The sequence below is a fragment of the Scyliorhinus torazame genome, chromosome 10, assembly GCF_047496885.1.
Source record: "Scyliorhinus torazame isolate Kashiwa2021f chromosome 10, sScyTor2.1, whole genome shotgun sequence".
NCBI lineage: Eukaryota > Metazoa > Chordata > Chondrichthyes > Carcharhiniformes > Scyliorhinidae > Scyliorhinus > Scyliorhinus torazame.
This window is the reverse complement of record NC_092716.1, coordinates 159,094,581-159,115,864: the sequence shown is the minus strand read 5'-3', so window position 1 is coordinate 159,115,864 and position 21,284 is coordinate 159,094,581. Positions and strand designations below refer to the sequence as shown.

At 53.6% G+C, this 21,284-nt stretch overlaps 1 protein-coding gene across 5 annotated transcripts in view; it reads left to right on the top strand.

The window, feature by feature from the left end:
• Positions 1-21,284, top strand: part of LOC140430996 (activating molecule in BECN1-regulated autophagy protein 1-like) — a 629,857-nt gene that overhangs the window by 467,122 nt on the left and 141,451 nt on the right. For all 5 annotated transcript variants that reach the window (XM_072518877.1, XM_072518876.1, XM_072518878.1 and 2 more), the window contains one exon: positions 9,755-9,894. In XM_072518877.1, the coding sequence (XP_072374978.1) occupies positions 9,755-9,894 (140 nt within the window). The remainder of the gene's footprint in view (positions 1-9,754; positions 9,895-21,284) is intronic.

The window sequence follows — 21,284 nt, the reverse complement described above, 5'->3', positions numbered from 1 at the left end:
TGATGGCGTGCACCCAATAGATGCAGTGCCTTTAATGAGGATGACCATTTGATGAGGGCCACTAATTCCAAACCTAGAAGTAGTAATGAACTGACTGTTAAGATATCACTGACCGACATGCTGAACTTACTTCCAGTTTTCCCACACAATATTGGACTCTTTAATATGGGGACTGCTGTTTGTGTTTTCAATTTTTCTTTAAATTCTGGAATATGAAGCAAAAATACAGTAATATTTTGAAAATTTCTTTCAGTTTGTAGCTCGCCTCATTCCTGTTACTAAAGAGAACTAATTTTGTCCACTTATTTAAACAGAACAATAGTTAGCAAAGTGCATTGTGATTTTTGATCCCTACTTATTGGTGGGAATTAAGGGCGTCATTCTCAGCCGACGGGAGTCTCCATTTTGCCGGCACCCGGGGGTTTCCCGACAGCGTGGGGCTGCCCCACAATGGGAAACTCCATTGACCGGCCGGTGTTACAGAGACTCCCGCCGGCCGGTCGGCGCAGAAATGTGGCGGGGCGGGTAGGAGAATTTCGCCCCATGTCTTAGATGCTGGATTGTGGCCTGAAATAATTGAACAGTGGCAAAGCTTTTTGAAACATATATTTTTTAAAATAAATTTAGAGTACCCAATTCATTTTTTCCAATTAAGGGGCAATTTAGCGTGGCCAATCCACCTAGCTTGCACATTTTTGGATTGTGGGGGCGAAACCCACACAAACACTGGGAGAATGTGCAAACTCCACACGGACAGTGAACCAGAGCTGGGATCGAACCTGGGACCTCGGTGCCGTGAGGCCACAGTGCTAAGCCACTGCGCCATCGTGCTGCCGAGCTTTTTGAAACATGTAAAGTAAGTAAAGTCGCCATAGTCCCAGATGACCAAAGGCTGTTTTCCCCTTTGAGGGGGAGAGCTGACTGGTGGTGATTTAACCTGAGGATCACTGTACACTGAGGGGCAAGGTTGAGAAGGTGAGCCGTTCATGAATAACCTCAGCCGATACCGGAATTGCACCCACGCTGTTGGCACCACTCTACATCATGAACCAGCTGTCCAGCCAACTGAGCTAAATCATGAAACCCAAAACATGTAGGCATAGATTCAAGCACCACAGGATTGTCTAGCTGTTTTAATTTGCATCTCATGAGGTTTCTTCACTGAGCAGCTCCTGTGAGGCTAGTGGTTAGAACACAATTGATTATAGAATACTTTGAAAGGTCCTGTACACCGTTGGCTGTAGAAAGCAATTCTTCAGTTAATATGATTTTTTTTTTTGTTCATCAAAATCTATTCAAAGTTTAAAGCTGCAAGTAATGAATAGCAAATATGCCACCCAGATACTAAAGCTGAACATTCCCATCCCTCTTACTGAAATGAACTTTATAGGTACCATTGCAATTGGTAATTATTGAACCTGTCCCTCGAAGAGTGCGGAGGTTGGCATTGACAGCTGTAGGTGGGTATGCTGCTGTCGCGCACAGCATTTTTATCTGAAGGAGGCACTTTGTTATTCAGTAGTTTGTACACAGTGCTGAAATTTGCCTAAATGTACCTCATTGATGTGGGAATTTTTCTATGTATGCTGACCCATGTGTTCAGTTAGTGCTGGAGTTCAGCCTATTAATGTACTGGTAATGACTGTTGAAGTACAATTATAATTTGGCCAAATTAATTTTCTTTCGTCCAGTGTTTTTTAAAACTATGCTCAAATAATACACTCATTTCAGAAATGGCGCAGGTGAGACCACATTATAATGCAGGGCGATTTTACAGCTTACTGTAAATAAATGCTGGCGTGGTCGGCTGCTCGCAGCGCCAGTTGATGGATCTCTGTGTCTATTCGGAATCTGGATTTGTGTTATCCCTTCTTAGTTCCCAAATAACAGAGATTTGGGCTGTGCTTTTTGGCAAAGTTTTGTTGAACTTTATTTGTCAGCTATGTCGACTGGTAAGCTTTGGTTACAATACAAACTTAGGTCAGATTGATTGTCTTTGGCGAATACAGTAGTTGAGTTTAAAATACAATTACCAATCTTGGTTATCCTTCAAATCATGATACACAGTACAAAATTACTGATTGATTTAAACAAAAGAAAGATGGCGATTTAGCAAAAGCAAGCAAAGAAAATAAGTTTCAGAAAGAAGTAAATTGATTCCAGAATGGATTTTTCCATCCCGACAAGTGATGTTTAAGGAGATTATTATCTTAAAGTCTCGCCTTTTCATCTCTGATTGGCTTTAACTAATTTATAATTCACTCAATTCGACCGGTGCCTGTCTCAATTGTAAGAGAAATATATATTTAAATATATTGGTCTGATTTTCTCATACCATTGCGTGAGAAAAACACATTTTCTGCTCGGACTTATCACCATGGACTGGTTGTTGCCATAGAAACAGAACTGGGATCTCAGTCCAGTTCTTTATAACACAGTAGGGTCTTTTAGCTATTTGACCTCGCAGTCTCTAGCAGTCTGCAAAATGTGAAAATCGAGAGTCTTATCTGATTAATTCCCAGCTACAGTTGCACTGAATTAATGCTTAATATGATTTTCAGTTAATTATTCTTAATGGGTTCTCAATTAAACCTTTTATCTATCTCATCTATAGCTAACTAGAAAAGCTGATTTCTAGCATACAGGGTCAAATTTGAATTTATATGGTGCCTTACATATTTTTTCCAATGACAAGTGTTAACCAGTCAACCCAGCAACCATTTTGCATGCAGTATATGTATTTTTATGTATTTTACCAGTTATGTACTTTTGGTAGCTCTGTTTGAGAGAGGAATATGACACCATTGCTCCTTGCTCCTGTTGAGTAGTGATGCAGGTTCTTCAACACACCTACCCAAACTGCTGAAGAAGAAAACATCATGGGCATTCCAAGATGCTACCTCAATAATCTAGCATTGTGTTACGATATCAGCCAAGATTATATTCCTAAATCTTGAGGTTGGGCCTGAAAATACAATCACTGACTCAGAGGCTGAAGTGATATTAATTGAGTCTAACTGATACCCACTTGCATACAGTATTATAGTGTAAAAAAGAGTAATGATATGGAAAATTATTTTCACATATTATGACTTTCAAGACTAGGAAGCAGTTGTTTTGATCCATCATTCCTAATGCGATGGGAGTAGATCACTTCTCTAGGTCTCTCTGTGACAATTTGTAACCCACCAAAAGTATTAATTCCTGACTAACACAGTGAATAAGTAGCATGGTTTGATTCAGCAGTGTATTTTATTCCTGCTGTTATTAGCCGTGTATTTGATGTGTAATCTTTGCTCTTATGTTTGGAAGGTTTTTGATTCAAAACTGCACGTTTTTGTTAAGGCAATTGAAGAGAATGGTAAGATGTCCCTTCAAAACAGTTCCAACATTGCTTCAGTGCAGCAATCTCATGTTGGGTTCCAGACCGACGCTGACAGATCACAGAAAACATCTTTCGCAAAACAAAAAAACAATTTTTCAAAACATTGTATTTTGTCATCAACCAATATCATCTTCAGTTAACCCAATTTCCCGATTCACACAGCCATTGAAAATCAGTTTACTATAAACACCCCATCCTCTATCTTTAGTGGACCTTTGTGAGAGCTCGCTGTTTCTCAGTACCTCAAGCTGAACCCAGCAAATATTAAACCAATTGACATGTCTTATCATACCTAAGCCTTTTTTCTCCATGTTTTCCATCAGTGCAATAAAATCAACAATACATCAAGAAGCATAAATAATTCAAGAGAATTTATTTATAAATGTTAAATTGTTTTCAAGTAACATTGTCCTCAACTAAGTCGAATGACACATAGACCCATAACTTCCTGGTTCCCTGGCGTCGCATTTAGGCAGTACCCCTAAGATGCACTAGGAATCCCTCTCGGAAGTTCCCACATAAGGGTTTACCCGGTAATTGCCCAGAGGCGCTAACTTCCTCTGGACAATTGAGCAGGGCTGGGAACCATCCGATAGTAGCAATTTAAATCGCTAACTTTGGACGCTTTTCCCAATTTTAGGCTGATGGTCGCACTGAAGGAGTTAGAGGGAAAAGTCTCACATAGGACACCCCCACACATATAGTGAACATCCCCAAGGGAATCCACCATACCATTCCTACACCTGACCCAACCAGACTCCCCTGAGCCGCGCCCCTCCCCCCCGGTCAGACTGAACCCGAAATGTACGACCCATTTCCCTCACAACTTCTATTAAAATTTGAAGTGCCGACAGCATGCACAGGAGATGTGTAATTCTGCAGCGGGTGGGTTTTCAGTGGTGAAATCCACTCAGCTGAAAATGCTACAGCAATGGGTGGGCTATTCAAAGAATAATAACATTTATTAGTGTCACAAGTAGACTTACATTGACAGTGCAATGAAGTTACTGTGAAAACCCCTTAATCGCCTGTTTGGCTACACTGAGGAAGAATTCAGCATGACCAATTCACCTAACGAGCACAAGAGCCTCCTGATCAAACATTGGAATTAGAGGCAGGATTAAGCCATTCAACCCCACTTCAATATGATCATTGTTAATCTGATTGTAGCTTCAACTCCACTTTCCCACCTTTACCCCATAACCCTTGACTCCCTTGTCGATCAAAAATTAATCTAACTCAACTTTGAATACATGCAATGACTTGGCCTCCACTGCTCTCTGGGGAAGAGGATTCCAAACAAACAACTGCCTAAGGAAAACAAAACTTCTCAGTCTTAAAGGAAGAACCCCTCATTTTTAAACTGTCCCATAGTTTCAGACTCCAGCACAAGGGGAAACACCCTCTCCACATCCATCTTGTCAAGTCCCGTTCAGGACCTTATATGTTGCAATAAGATTGCCTATCATTCATGTAAATTCCACTACTCTATCTTTGCTCATAAAACAACCCCTTCATCCCAGGAATCAGTTGAATTAATCTTGTGTAAACTTTATAGCCTTAGTAAGGAGACCAAAATTCTATTCAATACTCCAGGCCCAATGCATCCCTACTTTTAGACTTCATTCCCATTGCAATAAAATCCAATATTCCAGTTGTCGTCCTAATCCCTTTCTCTACCTGCACACTAACTTCTTGTGATTCATGTACCAGGACATCCAGATTCCTCTGTACCGTGGAGTACTACTGTTTCTCTCCAGTTATGTAATAGTTCTTCTCTATTCTTCCTGACAAAATGTACAAGTTCACAATTTTCCACATTATATGCCATCTGCCAAATATTTGCCCATTCACTTTCAAACTGTCTTGGGTCGATCACTTCCCCTACCTTGGAAGCAACATCCCCATGTAGAGATTGACATCCACACAAGAATCAGCAAAGCAAAATCAGTCTTCTAGCAGCTTGAAAAGGTGTGACCATCCAACATCAATACAGCCATGAATCTGCGACTCTACATATCCATAGTGGTACCAGCCGCAATCTATGCCAGCGAGACACAGACATGAGTTGGACATCCTTCACCAGTACTGCCTCCATAAGATCTTGGGCATCATGTGAAGAAACAGTATCACCAATGAGGAAATGCTGCAGAAATCTAGTTGGAGGCACCTGCAGGATACTAAGACAGAGAGACAACCAATGGTGGGAGGAAGCATCCTTCACCTTTCAACCATACATCCCAGAGTGGCAGTCAAGTGGACACCATCAAGTGGAAGAAGGTGGGACCGGCCAAAGAAGATCTGGCAAAGTACATTTCAAAGGACTTCCCAATAGTGGGACACCACCTTGGCTAGAGGAAAAGAAATTGTGATGCACTGGGGCCGGTGGCGGAGTCGTGAAGCCCATTTCCCCACATGGGACCGGAGGAACTGGATCTCAGTCCAAATCAAACCTATCTAATTCCCTTTGCAGACTCCTTATGTCCTCCTAACTTATTATCCCACCTAGTCATCTGCAAATTTAGCCAACATGCTCGGTATCTTCATCCAAATCACTGACATAAATTGTAATTAGTTGAGGCCCCAGCATTGATCCCTGTGACATTCCACTAGCTATAGCTTGCCAACCCGTAAGTGGCCCATTGGTCTCAACTCTCTGCTTCCTGCTAGTTAACCAATTCTCTATGCATGCTAATATATTGCCCCCGATAACATGAGATTTTGATATTGTGTAATAACCTTTGATGTGGCACCTCATCAAATGCCTTTTGAAAATCCAAGTGCACCACATCTCCAGGTTCTCTTTTATCTCCTTGTTTGTTACTTCTTCAAAGAACTAAGTCAACAAACAATTTCCGGAGTCAAACAGGCTTTGCATAATGACCAAAACATTTCTGCCTAACTCCATTGCCATTAGCATACGATTTGAGAGCATAAAAGTGGCATGGGTACTTTTCAGAATTATATTTCACTTCTAAATATTTTACATTACATTGGTTTCACTTTGTTCACATGTATATCATCATTATTGTTGACACTAGCCTAGTCAGAGAGTTAAATGTACTGGCACACACACTGGCGGTTACAAGGAAATTCGGGACACATCCTTTATTGTGCAAAAACAATGTTATGGGGTTTCTTTGTTCATTCTTCAATGAATGTTCATGTCAGTGTCCCTTGTACTTGCCACTATGTAGCTTAACTTGGAGGTTCATTTGGCCCTTCCTTCTGTGCGTGATTGTCCGAGATCACTCTGGTGTGATTGAAATAGGAATTTCTGATGTATTCTCAGTATTTGGCGAAGTAAGCGTTAAACACTTGGGTTAGAGTGTATTTGACTGTTGAAATAATGTTTTAAAAGATTGTTAGTTTGAAAGACAGCAAAGCTTTTGGGAGCTAGGATGCAATTAGCCATTGTAAAAAGCTTTGTTTTGTTTTGATTCAGGGGAATCCCTGGGCAGTTAATTAGTTTTCATCTTGGTGCAATGATGTCATTGCTGGGTGGAGCTAAGGCATGAGGCTTTTTGAGAAAACATTTTCAGTTCACTGCTGATCTGGCTGAAGCTCAGAACACAGGTAAGGCGAGGGTGGCATGTAGCGCAGTGGTTAGCATTGGAACTGCTGAGGACCCGGGTTCAAATCCCGGCCCTGGGTCATTGTCCGTGTGGAGTTTGCACATTCTCCCCATGTCTGCGTGGGTTTCATCCCCACAGCCCAAAGATGTGCAGGTTAGGTGGATTGGTCACACTAAATTGCCCCTTAATTGAAAAAATAATAATAATTGAGTACTCTAAATTTTAAATAAACACAGGTAAGGCAGTTTGTTCTCACTGTATGTTAGTTAAAAGAGATTAACAGTATTTAAAGCACTGCAAACTTATCTGAGAACAGGGGGGAATTGAAACAAACCCGCTGAAAGTAGCTTTTGAAGACATACAGCCAAAATTTCTGCATGGGTCTGACAGGAGTCAGATTTTATTTGTAAAAAGTGTCACAAGACCTCTTTCTCAAAGAATATCTGTGAAGCAAGTATTCCTCTGTGCCATTGGTATTTAATATGAATTGAGAGCTTAGATGGTTTATTTTCTTGTTGTTTAAATGTAAATAAAGATAGCAGTTAAGGATATTGCATTCACTTTATTTAGTATTGTTTAAGAAGTAATTAATTGTCAGCTATTTTCTGGTGTGATATTAAAGATTTTAGTACTATGTTAGTAATAAAGTTTGTTTTAATACACTATATCTCTATTCGTGTAATCAATTCTGGGGTGAAGTATTGTTTCCTCACAGTCTTACAAAATTATAATAAAATATTGGGGTTTCTGTTCAGTATCCTAGCCACTGTTGGGGTCTTGTCTTGGATCGTAATAGTGGGGATGATTGAAATGTCGTAAGTGAACTCAAAGCCCTGTAAGATATCTGCCACCCTGAGATGGACCCACATTTGAACAGTACTGACACAGCCTTTTAGGCCTCTCATTTTCTTACTTTGACTAACCGGTCCCCTACCACCAAACCCAGAATTCCAGGCCCTCGCGACTATGCCCCGACCTTACTCGACAGACTTCACATTTTCCTGCTCCCCCCTCTTCTTCTGTAGAGTTAAACCAGGAAAACTGTTGACTGTACACACAAATACACAAAACCAGCTGTGTACACTACCTTTAAACACACCTAAACTGGGTGCCACTGACTTTATCTTGAACATAGGACATAATTTTCAAGGCGTTTTATGTTAATGAGTATTCATGGCATTCAAATGTATTACAAGTATGAACCTGCCACAGGCCGGCATAATACTCAACTTTATCGCTACCGCTGTCTTTATCCGTGGAACTCGGCTTTGTTGTGAATATCTTGTTCATGGTTCATGTGTTTTCGTATGTTATTTTTCATTTTCAGAATTCAAGTTTTTATGTAGAAAATTGGATAAATACAATTAAAGCAGCTTGGGCTCTATTACACCTAAATGGTTGGCACCCATGTTGCTTTGAAAGGTTAACAGATAGAAAGGTATGATCATAAAACATCAGGTGTGCTTCCTTAGCTACAGAGCTGGAGATGTGATACCGACACTGCTAACAAAGAAGTGCAGTCCACAGAGATGATTTTGTTTTTGTGAGTTGAAGCTAAATTAGTTTAAAGCATTCAGAGAGCCCTGAAAGGTTATAAACACATTTACTTCATCAGATCAAAAAATGAGTTGTAAATAAGTGATAATTAAATTCGACTGGGTTGAGGAGGGCCCAAAGCAGGCTACACCATCATAGAGTTTAGGAAGGCTGTCTGGCTTTAGTTTATCTGTGTGTTTGCTGGGAGAGGTTTTTAGTTGCAATTTGGACCTTGTGTGGTTTGCAGCTCACTAAGAGAAGTTAGCAGAAATAAATGACAGTTTGACAGACCTGCACTGCAAGCAGAGTGAAACACTGATTTAATCAATGACCACATGATATGTGAGTGAGGCTTATTCTTGGCTTGAACCTTGTGAGGAAAAGAAGCCGGATGTTTGCCTAGTTTGAAGCGGGTGGGAGAATCTACAGTCTTATTCCAATCAAAAGTAATCAGCAGGCTAGCTTGGAAATATTGAATAGTAATCAGAACAAGTGACTGAGGCCTCCACAGTCAAGAGAGGTAAATGAAAGTTTTTCCTCTGAGAATAGCTGGAGCCACAGGAATCTTTCCAGAGGACTATGGCATGTCCTGCTGCAGAAATAAATAACTTCAAAATTAATGAATCTTTTAAGAAAATTCTTGGAGAAAGTAAACCTCAGTGCATACCATAAGTAGTTATAAATCATATTGCTAGATTAGGTGTATTTTTGTTTAATTTGCTCAATATACAAAAACGCTTTTTGGGGTTTTTTTTAAAAGTGAAATCTTGTGGCATACTTCTATTAGTCAAAACAAGTTATTCAGATTTATTTTTAAATGTTAACGTTCCCTAACAGGATTTTAACAACCCACCGTCAAAAATAATTTTGTGCCCCACCTAATTAGGTCACTCTGCACACCACTTTGTGGGTTCCATAAACTTCCCACCAACATTTCCGATGGAAGGCTATTGAGCTGAAACATCTGCAGATACTACATGGGTATTTCCAGAATTTTCTTTCTTTTCATTTGCTCCGATTGTGTAGAATTCCAATGATAATGCCCTGTTCCATTCACTCAGGAAAGATATTCAACTAAATTCCCAGAAATGTTTCCAGTCCAAATATAAGACTAGCTTTGTATTCATCAGGTTTATACTGTAGCAGGACTTCTTTTTTTTTTTTTGCGCTTGAACAGTGTTAGGGAAGGAAACAAATGTTGTCGGTCACCCTGACCTCCATGTACATATCTAACTGCCATTTCATTTTCTTTTTCCAGAGGGTTTTTAATGTTTTGTACCCAATGCCGCCAGACCAGAGAAGACATGTTAGTATTAATTCTGCACGTTGGCTTCCAGAACCTGGGATGGGTCTAGCATATGGAACCAATAAGGGAGACCTAGTGATTTGTCGGCCTGTGTAAGTACCATTTAATATTCAAGTGCATTTTATCCAGAAGAGTTGCCTTCAAGGACTTGTTTCAAAAAAAATGGGTTGATTTGGTGCAAGCAAACCTACTACTTCATAGAGTGGCCCACGTTCTTGGTGCCACACAATAGAATATAATGGCACATCGACCCCTGTGGTGGCCCAATCGTGTGATCATACCGTAACTGCTGCCAATTACACGTTACAACTGGAGCCAACTGGTATTTTTGTCCAGGGATATCCAGGTATTACATAGGAGGACATTCATGTAAAGCATAACTATCAATATTGACCTGTTGCACTAAATGGCCCGTTTTAGTGCTGCAGGTGGGGTGGCACGGTAGCAGAGTTAGCACTGTTGCATCACCGAGCCAGAGTCCCAGGTTCAAGTCCTGGCTTGGGTCACTGTCTATGCTGAGTCTGCATGTTCTCCATGTGTCTGCATGGGTTTCCTCCGGGTGCTCTGGTTTCCTCCCACAAGTCCCGAAAGACATGCTGTTAGGGGAATTAAACATTCTGAATTCTCCTCTGTGTACCGAACAGGTGCCGGAATGTGGTGACTAAGGGCTTTTCACATAACTTCATTGCAGTGTTAATGTAAGCCTACTTGTGACAATAAAGAGTATTATTATTATTATTAGATTCTATGTAAGTCTGTGCAGATTTTTCCAGAACATCAGATCCAAGTTTTTATTTTACCAAATGCATTGTTTGTTTCCTGTTGATTTCTATCATTGGGATTTCATATGAGGTATCACTTTTCATGGGACAAAACAGATTCTCTTTTGGCGAAATGGTCATCACTCAGTAGACCAAAGCTGGATTTGATCCTTATCATTTTGTAGGTTGTGGATGCCTGGTTCATTACTAGAGGAGATGTGAATAATCTTTAATTATCATTGAGAAGTCATGTACTCCTTGTCTTATGATAGAGTCATGGGGTGGAATTTTATGGTCTGACATGGCAGGATGAGGGTGATAAAATGCAGCGAGCTATGGAAAAGTCCATTGACTTTGGCATGACTTGAAAATCCCATTGGCAATTGTAAAATTTCAATCATGGTGTTGAACCAAGGAAACACTTGCAATGATGCTCTGTGGCTGTGATGATTGACCTCCGGCAACTACACCTGTCTAGGTGTCAGTCAACCCACTGGAGGGCTTTTGTTTTGACCCGTTGACCTCAGTTTTGCTCCCCCTTGCTCCTATATTCAGTTGAATGCTGACTTGATGTTGTAAGTAGCTGCTGTAACTTCTCTTTTGGCAGTCAGCTCTTGCACCTGTGGCCAGGTCAAGACTGATGAGGTCTCAAGCTATAATTCTTCCAGAATCTACACTGATTAAGTTATTGATAGCTCTCCATCTTTTTGCTAAGTTGGCGAGGACTAAAACGCTGTAGTTTGGGACTTGGTCTTCTCATATGATTATTTGGAAAGCAAGTTTTGTATCGAGAATGTTGGGTTTATCTGCCCAACAAATGCCAGTCACTTCAAATAAGGATTTCTAATACCCACATGTTAAAATATTTCTTAGAATAATACTACTAATTTGAAATGATCATAGTATAAATTGTCATTATGTATTTTTAGATAGTGCACTGAGCAATTCTGTTGTTCCCTTTTGTGGTCTGAAAGCATTCCTGTGCAGATTATATGTGGCAAAATGTTATTTTTATTTTTTGTAACGTCACTCCAAGAAGGTGGAAAATCATACTGGAATCGTTTCTGTGGCAGCTGGCAGTTCTTCAGTCTCTCACCCATATGTATATTTGTCCATTTGCGTTCTAACCACAAATTCATCAAGCTGTTTTGTAAATTCATTTATGGAATGTGGGCATCACTGGCTGGGCCAACATCTGTTGCCCATCCCTAGTTGCCATTAAGAAGGGGTGGTGAGCTGCCACCTTGAACCACTGCAGTCCCCGAGGTGTAGATACGCCCATATTGCTGTTGAGGGGTGAATTCCAGGGTTTTGACCCAGTGACAGGAGAGTTGGAAGGGAGCCTCCAGGTGACGGTGTTCCCACATATCTGTTGCTCTTGTCCTTCTAAATTGTGGGTTTCAAACGTGTTGCCGAAGGAACCTTGGTAAGTTCCTGCAGTGCACCTGTTTCGGTGGCGAAGAGACTGCATGCTTGTGGATGGGGTGCCAATTATGGGGGCTGCATTATCCTGGATGGTGTTGAGCTTCTGCAGTGTTGTTAGTGCTGCATTCATCCAGACAAGTGGAGAGTATTCCATCACACGTCTGACTTGTGTCTTCTAGATGATGGATAGACTCTGAGGAGTCAAGCGGTGAATTATTTGCTGCAGGATTCCTAGCCTCTGACCTGTTCTTGGAGCCACATATTTATACGTCCAGTCCAGTCACTTTCTGGTCAATGGGGACCCCCTCAAGGATGTTGATAATGGGGGAATGCAGCGATGGTAATGCCATTGAATGTCATGGTTAGATCCTTTCTTGTTGGAAATGGTCATTGTGTGACACAAATATTACTTGCCACTTGTCAGCCCAAGCCTGAATATTGTCCAAGTCTTGCTGCATTTGGACATGAACATGTGGACGTGGTGGTGTCATGCTATTGTCAGTAGACTAGTAATCCAGAGACCCAGGATAATGCTCTGTGGTCCTGGGTTCGAATCCCACCAGAGTAGATGGTAGCACAGTGGTTAGCACTGTTGCTTCACAGCGTCAAGGTCCCAGGTTCGATTCCCGGCTTGGGTCACTGTCTGTGTGGAGTCTGCACATTCTCCCTGTGTCTGTGTGGATTTCCTCCGGGTGCTTCAGTTTCCTCCCACAAGTCCCAAAAAACATGCTGTTAGGTAATTTGGACATTCTGAATTCTCCTTCCATGTACCTGAACAGGCACCGGAATATGGCGACTGGGGCTTTTCACAGTAACATCGTTGCAGTGTTAATGTAAGCCTACTTGTGACAATAAAGATTTTTTTAAATTCAAATTAAATTCAAATTCAATAAAAGTCTAATGATGACCATGAAACCGTTGTCAATTGTCGTAAAAACCCATCTGGTTCACTAATGTCCTTTAAGGAAGGAAATCTGCCAACCTTACCTGGTCTGGTCTACATGTGATTCCAGACCCACAGCAATGTGGTTGACTCTTAAAATTGCCACTCTGTTCAAGGGCAAGTAGGGATGGGCCGAAAATGCTGGCCCAGCCTGTGATGCCCACGTCCCATGAACACATTTTTAAAAAACTGTTTCCATATCTGAGGAGTCGTGAATAGTGCTGAACATTGTGCAGTTATCAGTGACAATAGATGGATCTCCAATGTGTTTGTTGCCACACAATGCACAAATTTGCACCGCCAGCAAGAATAATATGAACAATTACGAACGCATCTCACACCCCACCACCTCCCCCACCCCCCCAAAAAAAAACTTGAATATTTTCCAACAGCTAGATCAGCCATCTTAATGCATACCAGGGATTGCACGAGGAAACTTCTCGACCAGGCTTGTCCAATATTTTCGTGTGGGGATGAGCCACATTTCATAACGTTTTTCACTCAAGGGGCCGATGAGCAAATTTCATAAAGGTGAGCTTCGGCACAACATGAACTTAAAAAAAACTGGGGTATGAAAAAAGTACTTCAGGAGCAACAAAAAAAATCATGAGTGAAATATATTTGTGTGTAATGTATGTGTCCAGCTCATTGCGTCCAGCTGATTACCAGGCTCAGGGTGCTCACTCAATCAATCTTAGCCACTGAGAGGGTGGATAAGAGTGCCTAATGATGTTTGTGGGTGAGGGTGAGTTGGAACCCTGGCATTGGGAGTGACCTGTGGAGACATTCTGCCCCACACTCTGAACACCCCACTCCCCCCCCCCCCCCCCCCCCCCCACCATACCATGCACCACTCTCACACCCAACATATTCTCTCACCACCAGGCTCTCCAACCACCTCCCTCATTCTTTCACATCCCAATCACATTCTCTCAACCCCCAAACATACTCAACCCTCTCACCCCCTCATACTCTCACCCCCTCATGCGTTCACCCCCACATTCTATCACCCCCTCACTTTGTCACCCCCTCACTCTGTCACCCCCACACACTCTCAAATCCCATACTCTCGCACCCCTCACACACACTCGCCTCACGCCCCCACAGTCTCTCGCCTCACGCCTCCACAGTCCCTCGCCTCACGCCCCCACAGTCCCTCGCCTCGCACCCCCACAGTCCCTCGCCTCGCACCCCCACAGTCCCTCGCCTCGCACCCCCACAGTCCCTCGCCTCGCACCCCCACAGTCCCTCGCCTCGCGCCCCCACACTCTCTCGCCTCGCACCCCCACACATTCTCACCTCGCGCCCCCGCACTCTCGCCTCGTGCCCCAATGCTCTCGCCTCGTGCCCCCCCAGGCTTTCGCCTCGCGGCCCAATGCTCTCGTCTCGCGGTCCCATGCACTCGCCTCGCGGTCCCACACTCTCGCCACGTGCCTCCACACTCTCACCTCACATCCCCACACTCTCTCGCCTCGTGCCCCAATGCTCTCGCCTCGTGCCCCCCCAGGCTCTCGCCTCGCGGCCCCACGCACTCTCGCCTCGCGGCCCCACGCACTCTCGCCTCGCGGCCCCACACACTCTCGCCTCGCGGCCCCACACACTCTCGCCTCGGGCTCCATAATCTCTTGCCTCGCGCACCCTCCCTCTCCTGGCCCACCCCCTCTCTCACCCCGCCCCCCTCTCACCCCACTAGTCTCACACCCGGCCCCCTCTCACACCCCGCCCCCTCTCACACCCCGCCCCCTCTCACACCCCGCCCCCTCTCACACCCCGCCCCCTCTCACACCCCGCCCCCTCTCACACCCCGCCCCCTCTCACACCCCGCCCCCTCTCACACCCCGCCCCCTCTCACACCCCGCCCCCTCTCACACCCCGCCCCCTCTCACACCCCGCCCTCACACCCCGCCCTCTCTCACACCCCGCCCTCTCTCACACCCCGCCCTCTCTCACACCCCGCCCTCTCTCACACCCCGCCCTCTCTCACACCCCGCCCTCTCTCACACCCCGCCCTCTCTCACACCCCGCCCTCTCTCACACCCCGCCCTCTCTCACACCCCGCCCTCTCTCACACCCCGCCCTCTCTCACACCCCGCCCTCTCTCACACCCCGCCCCCTCTCACACCCCGCCCCCTCACACCCCGCCCCCTCACACCCCGCCCCCTCTCACACCCCGCCCCTCTCACGCCCCACCCCCCCCACACCCCGCCCCCTCTCACACCCCGCCCCCTCTCACACCCCGCCCCCCCTCACACCCCGCCCCCCCTCACACCCCGCCCCCCCCTCACATCCCACCCTCTCTCTCACACCGCCCCCTCTCACACCCCGCCCCCACTCACACCCCGCCCCTCTCACGCCCCGCCCCCCCTCACCCCGCCCCCTCTCACACCCCGCCCCCTCTCGCACCCCGCCCCCTCTCGCACCCCACCCCCTCTCACACCCCGCCCCCTCTCACACCCCGCCCCCTCTCACACCCCGCCCCCTCTCACACCCCGCCCCCTCTCACACCCCGCCCCGTCTCACACCCCGCCCCCCCACACACCGCCACCTCTCACACCCCGCCCCCCTCACACCCCGCCCCCCCACACACCGCCCCCTCTCACACCCCGCCCCCCTCACACCCCGCCCCCCTCACACCCCGCCCCCCTCACACCCCGCCCCCCTCACACCCCGCCCCCTCTCACACCCCGCCCCCTCTCACACCCCGCCCCCTCTCACACCCCGCCCCCTCTCACACCCCGCCCCCTCTCACACCCCGCCCCCTCTCACACCCCGCCCCCTCTCACACCCCGCCCCCTCTCACACCCCGCCCCCTCTCACACCCCGCCCCCTCTCCCACCCCGCCCCCTCTCCCACCCCGCCCCCCCTCACACCCCGCCCCCCCTCACACCCCGCCCCCCCTCACACCCCGCCCCCTCTCACACCCCGCCCCCTCTCACACCCCGCCCCCTCTCACATCCCGCCCCCTCTCACACCCCGCCCCCTCTCACACCCCGCCCCCTCTCACACCCCGCCCCCTCTCACCCCCGCCCCCTCTCACCCCGCCCCCTCTCACCCCGCCCCCTCTCACCCCGCCCCCTCTCACCCCGCCCCCTCTCACCCCGCCCCCTCTCACCCCGCCCCCTCTCACCCCGCCCCCTCTCACACCCCGCCCCCTCTCACACCCGCCCCCTCTCACACCCCGCCCCCTCTCACACCCCGCCCCCTCTCACACCCCGCCCCCTCTCACACCCCGCCCCCTCTCACACCCCGCCCCCTCTCACACCCCGCCCCCTCTCTCACCCCGCCCCCTCTCTCACCCCGCCCCCTCTCTCACCCCGCCCCCTCTCACACCCCGCCCCCTCTCACACCCCGCCCCCTCTCACACCCCGCCCCCTCTCACACCCCGTCCCCTCTCACACCCCGTCCCCTCTCACACCCCGTCCCCTCTCACACCCCGCCCCCTCTCACACCCCGCCCCCTCTCACACCCCGCCCCCTCTCACACCCCGCCCCCTCTCACACCCCGCCCCCTCTCTCACCCCGCCCCCTCTCTCACCCCGCCCCCTCTCTCACCCCGCCCCCTCTCTCACCCCGCCCCCTCTCTCACCCCGCCCCTTCTCTCACCCCGCCCCTTCTCTCACCCCGCCCCTTCTCTCACCCCGCCCCTTCTCTCACCCCGCCCCTTCTCTCACCCCGCCCCCTCTCACCCCGCCCCCTCTCTCACCCCGCCCCCTCTCTCACCCCGCCCCTTCTCTCACCCCGCCCCTTCTCTCACCCCGCCCCTTCTCTCACCCCGCCCCCTCTCTCACCCCGCCCCCTCTCTCACCCCGCCCCCTCTCTCACCCCGCCCCCTCTCTCACCCCGCCCCCTCTCTCACCCGCCCCCTCTCTCACCCCGCCCCCTCTCTCACCCCGCCCCCTCTCTCACCCCGCCCCCTCTCTCACCCCGCCCCCTCTCTCACCCCGCCCCCTCTCTCACCCCGCCCCCTCTCTCACCCCGCCCCCTCTCTCACCCCGCCCCCTCTCTCACCCCGCCCCCTCTCTCACCCCGCCCCCCCCTCTCACCCCGCCCCCCCTCTCACCCCGCCCCCCCTCTCACCCCGCCCCCTCTCGCACCCCGCCCCCTCTCGCACCCCGCCCCCTCTCGCACCACGCCCCCTCTCGCACCCCGCCCCCTCTCGCACCCCGCCCCCTCTCGCACCCCGCCCCCTCTCGCACCCCGCCCCCTCTCGCACCCCGCCCCCTCTCGCACCCCGCCCCCCCTCGCACCCCGCCCCCCCTCGCACCCCGCCCCCCCTCGCACCCCGCCCCCCCTCGCACCCCGCCCCCTCTCGCACCCCGCCCCCTCTCGCACCCCGCCCCCTCTCGCACCCCGCCCCCTCTCGCACCCCGCCCCCTCTCGCACCCCGCCCCCTCTCGCACCCCGCCCCCTCTCGCACCCCGCCCCCTCTCGCACCCCGCCCCCTCTCGCACCCCGCCCCCTCTCGCACCCCGCCCCCTCTCGCACCCCGCCCCCTCTCGCACCCCGCCCCCTCTCGCACCCCGCCCCCTCTCGCACCCCGCCCCCCCTCGCACCCCGCCCTCTCTCACACCCCGCCCTCTCTCACACCCCGCCCTCTCTCACACCCCGCCCTCTCTCACACCCCGCCCTCTCTCACACCCCGCCCTCTCTCACACCCCGCCCTCTCTCACACCCCGCCCTCTCTCACACCCCGCCCTCTCTCACACCCCGCCCCCTCTCACACCCCGCCCTCTCTCACACCCCGCCCCTCTCACGCCCCGCCCCCCCACACCCCGCCCCCTCTCACACCCCGCCCCCTCTCACACCCCGCCCCCTCTCACACCCCGCCCCCCCTCACACCCCGCCCCCTCTCACACCCCGCCCCCTCTCACACCCCGCCCCCCCTCACACCCCGCCCCCCCTCACACCCCGCCCCCCTCACACCCCGCCCCCCCCTCACATCCCACCCTCTCTCTCACACCGCCCCCTCTCACACCCCGCCCCCACTCACACCCCGCCCCTCTCACGCCCCGCCCCCCTCACCCCGCCCCCTCTCACACCCCGCCCCCTCTCGCACCCCGCCCCCTCTCGCACACCGCCCCCTCTCACACCCCGCCCCATCTCACACCCCGCCCCCTCTCACACCCCGCCCCCTCTCACACCCCGCCCCCTCTCACACCCCGCCCCCTCTCACACCGCCCCCCCACACACCGCCCCCTCTCACACCCCGCCCCCCTCACACCCCGCCCCCCCACACACCGCCCCCTCTCACACCCCGCCCCCTCACACCCCGCCCCCCTCACACCCCGCCCCCTCTCACACCCCGCCCCCTCTCACACCCCGCCCCCTCTCACACCCCGCCCCCTCTCACACCCCGCCCCCTCTCACACCCCGCCCCCTCTCACACCCCGCCCCCTCTCACACCCCGCCCCCTCTCACATCCCGCCCCCTCTCACACCCCGCCCCCTCTCACACCCCGCCCCCTCTCACACCCCGCCCCCTCTCACCCCCGCCCCCTCTCACCCCGCCCCCTCTCACCCCGCCCCCTCTCACCCCGCCCCCTCTCACCCCGCCCCCTCTCACCCCGCCCCCTCTCACCCCGCCCCCTCTCACACCCCGCCCCCTCTCACACCCCGCCCCCTCTCACACCCCGCCCCCTCTCACACCCGCCCCCTCTCACACCCCGCCCCCTCTCACACCCCGCCCCCTCTCACACCCCGCCCCCTCTCACACCCCGCCCCCTCTCACACCCCGCCCCCTCTCACACCCCGCCCCCTCTCTCACCCCGCCCCCTCTCTCACCCCGCCCCCTCTCTCACCCCGCCCCCTCTCACACCCCGCCCCCTCTCACACCCCGCCCCCTCTCACACCCCGCCCCCTCTCACACCCCGCCCCCTCTCACACCCCGCCCCCTCTCACACCCCGCCCCCTCTCACCCCGCCCCCTCTCACACCCCGCCCCCTCTCACACCCCGCCCCCTCTCACACCCCGCCCCCTCTCACACCCCGCCCCCTCTCTCACCCCGCCCCCTCTCTCACCCTGCCCCCTCTCTCACCCCGCCCCTTCTCTCACCCCGCCCCTTCTCTCACCCCGCCCCTTCTCTCACCCCGCCCCTTCTCTCACCCCGCCCCCTCTCACCCCGCCCCCTCTCTCACCCCGCCCCCTTCTCACCCCGCCCCTTCTCTCACCCCGCCCCCTCTCTCACCCCGCCCCCTCTCTCACCCCGCCCCCTCTCTCACCCCGCCCCCTCTCTCACCCCGCCCCCTCTCTCACCCCGCCCCCTCTCTCACCCGCCCCCTCTCTCACCCCGCCCCCTCTCTCACCCCGCCCCCTCTCTCACCCCGCCCCCTCTCTCACCCCGCCCCCTCTCTCACCCCGCCCCCTCTCTCACCCCGCCCCCCCTCTCACCCCGCCCCCCCTCTCACCCCGCCCCCCCCTCTCACCCCGCCCCCTCTCGCACCCCGCCCCCCTCTCGCACCCCGCCCCCTCTCGCACCCCGCCCCCTCTCGCACCCCGCCCCCTCTCGCACCCCGCCCCCTCTCGCACCCCGCCCCCTCTCGCACCACGCCCCCTCTCGCACCCCGCCCCCTCTCGCACCCCGCCCCCTCTCGCACCCCGCCCCCCCTCGCACCCCGCCCCCCCTCGCACCCCGCCCCCTCGCACCCCGCCCCCTCTCGCACCCCGCCCCCCCTCGCACCCCGCCCCCCCTCGCACCCCGCCCCCCCTCGCACCCCGCCCCCTCTCGCACCCCGCCCCCTCTCGCACCCCGCCCCCTCTCGCACCCCGCCCCCTCTCGCACCCCGCCCCCTCTCGCACCCCGCCCCCTCTCGCACCCCGCCCCCTCTCGCACCCCGCCCCCTCTCGCACCCCGCCCCCTCTCGCACCCCGCCCCCTCTCGCACCCCGCCCCCTCTCGCACCCCGCCCCCTCTCGCACCCCGCCCCCTCTCGCACCCCGCCCCCTCTCGCACCCCGCCCCCTCTCGCACCCCGCCCCCTCTCGCACCCCGCCCCCTCTCGCACCCCGCCCCCTCTCGCACCCCGCCCCCTCTCGCACCCCGCCCCCTCTCGCACCCCGCCCCCTCTCGCACCCCGCCCCCTCTCGCACCCCGCCCCCTCTCGCACCCCGCCCCCTCTCGCACCCCGCCCCCTCTCGCACCCCGCCCCCTCTCGCACCCCGCCCCCTCTCGCACCCCGCCCCCTCTCGCACCCCGCACCCTCTCGCACCCCGCACCCTCTCGCACCCCGCCCCCTCTCACCCCGCCCCCCCTCACCCCGCCCCCCCTCACCCCGCCCCCCCTCTCACCCCGCCCCCCTCTCACCCCGCCCCCCCACTCTCACCCCGCCCCCCCCTCTCACCCCGCCCCCCACTCTCACCCCGCCCCCTCTCACCCCGCCCCCCCTCACCCCGCCCCCCCCTCACCCCGCCCCACTCTCACCCCGCCCCACTCTCACCCCGCCCCACTCTCACCCCGCCCCACTCTCACCCCGCCCCGTCTCACCCCGCCCCCGTCTCACTCCGCCCCCGTCTCACTCCGCCCCCGTCTCACCGCGCCCCACTCTCACCCCGCCCCCTCCCTCAGCCCGCCCCCTCCCTCAGCCCGCCCCCTCCCTCACCCCGCCCCCTCCCTCACCCCGCCCCCTCCCTTACCCCGCCCCCTGCCTCACCCCGCCCCACGTTGCTCTCTCCCATCACACACCCCTCATCCCACCCCATCCCTTCTCTCCCACCACCTCTCCCGCCCCACACCCTCTCTTCCGCTCCACCCCCTCCCTTCCGCCCCACACCCTCCCTTCCGCCCCTCCCCCTCACTTCTGCCACACCCCCTCCCTTCTGCCCCACCCCTCCCTTGCGCCCCACCCCCTCCCTTCCGCCCCACCCCCTCCCTTCCGCCCCACCCCATCTCTTCTGCCCCGCCCCCTCCCTTCCGCCCCGCCCCCTCCCTTCCGCCCCCTCCCTTCCGCCCCGCCCCCTCCCTTCCGCCCCGCCCCCTCCCTTCCGCCCCGCCCCCTCCCTTCCGCCCCGCCCCCTCCCTTCCGCCCCGCCCCCTCCCTTCCGCCCCGCCCCATCTCTTCTGCCCCGCCCCATCTATTCCACCCCACCCCCTCTCTTCCTCCCCGTTCGCTCTCTTCCACCCCGCCCCCTCTCTTCCGCCCCACCCCTCTCTTCTGCCCCACCCCCCCTCTTCTACCCCACCCCCTCTCTTCTACCCCGCCCCCTCCCTTCTACCCCACCCCCCTCCCTTCTTCCCCACCCCCTCTCCTGCCCCATCCCCCTCTCCTTCTCTCACCCCCACCCCCTTCTTTCCCCCACCCCCTTCTTTCCCCCAACCTCCATCTCTTCTTCCGCCCCCCCCCCCCCCAACCTACCGGGCACCC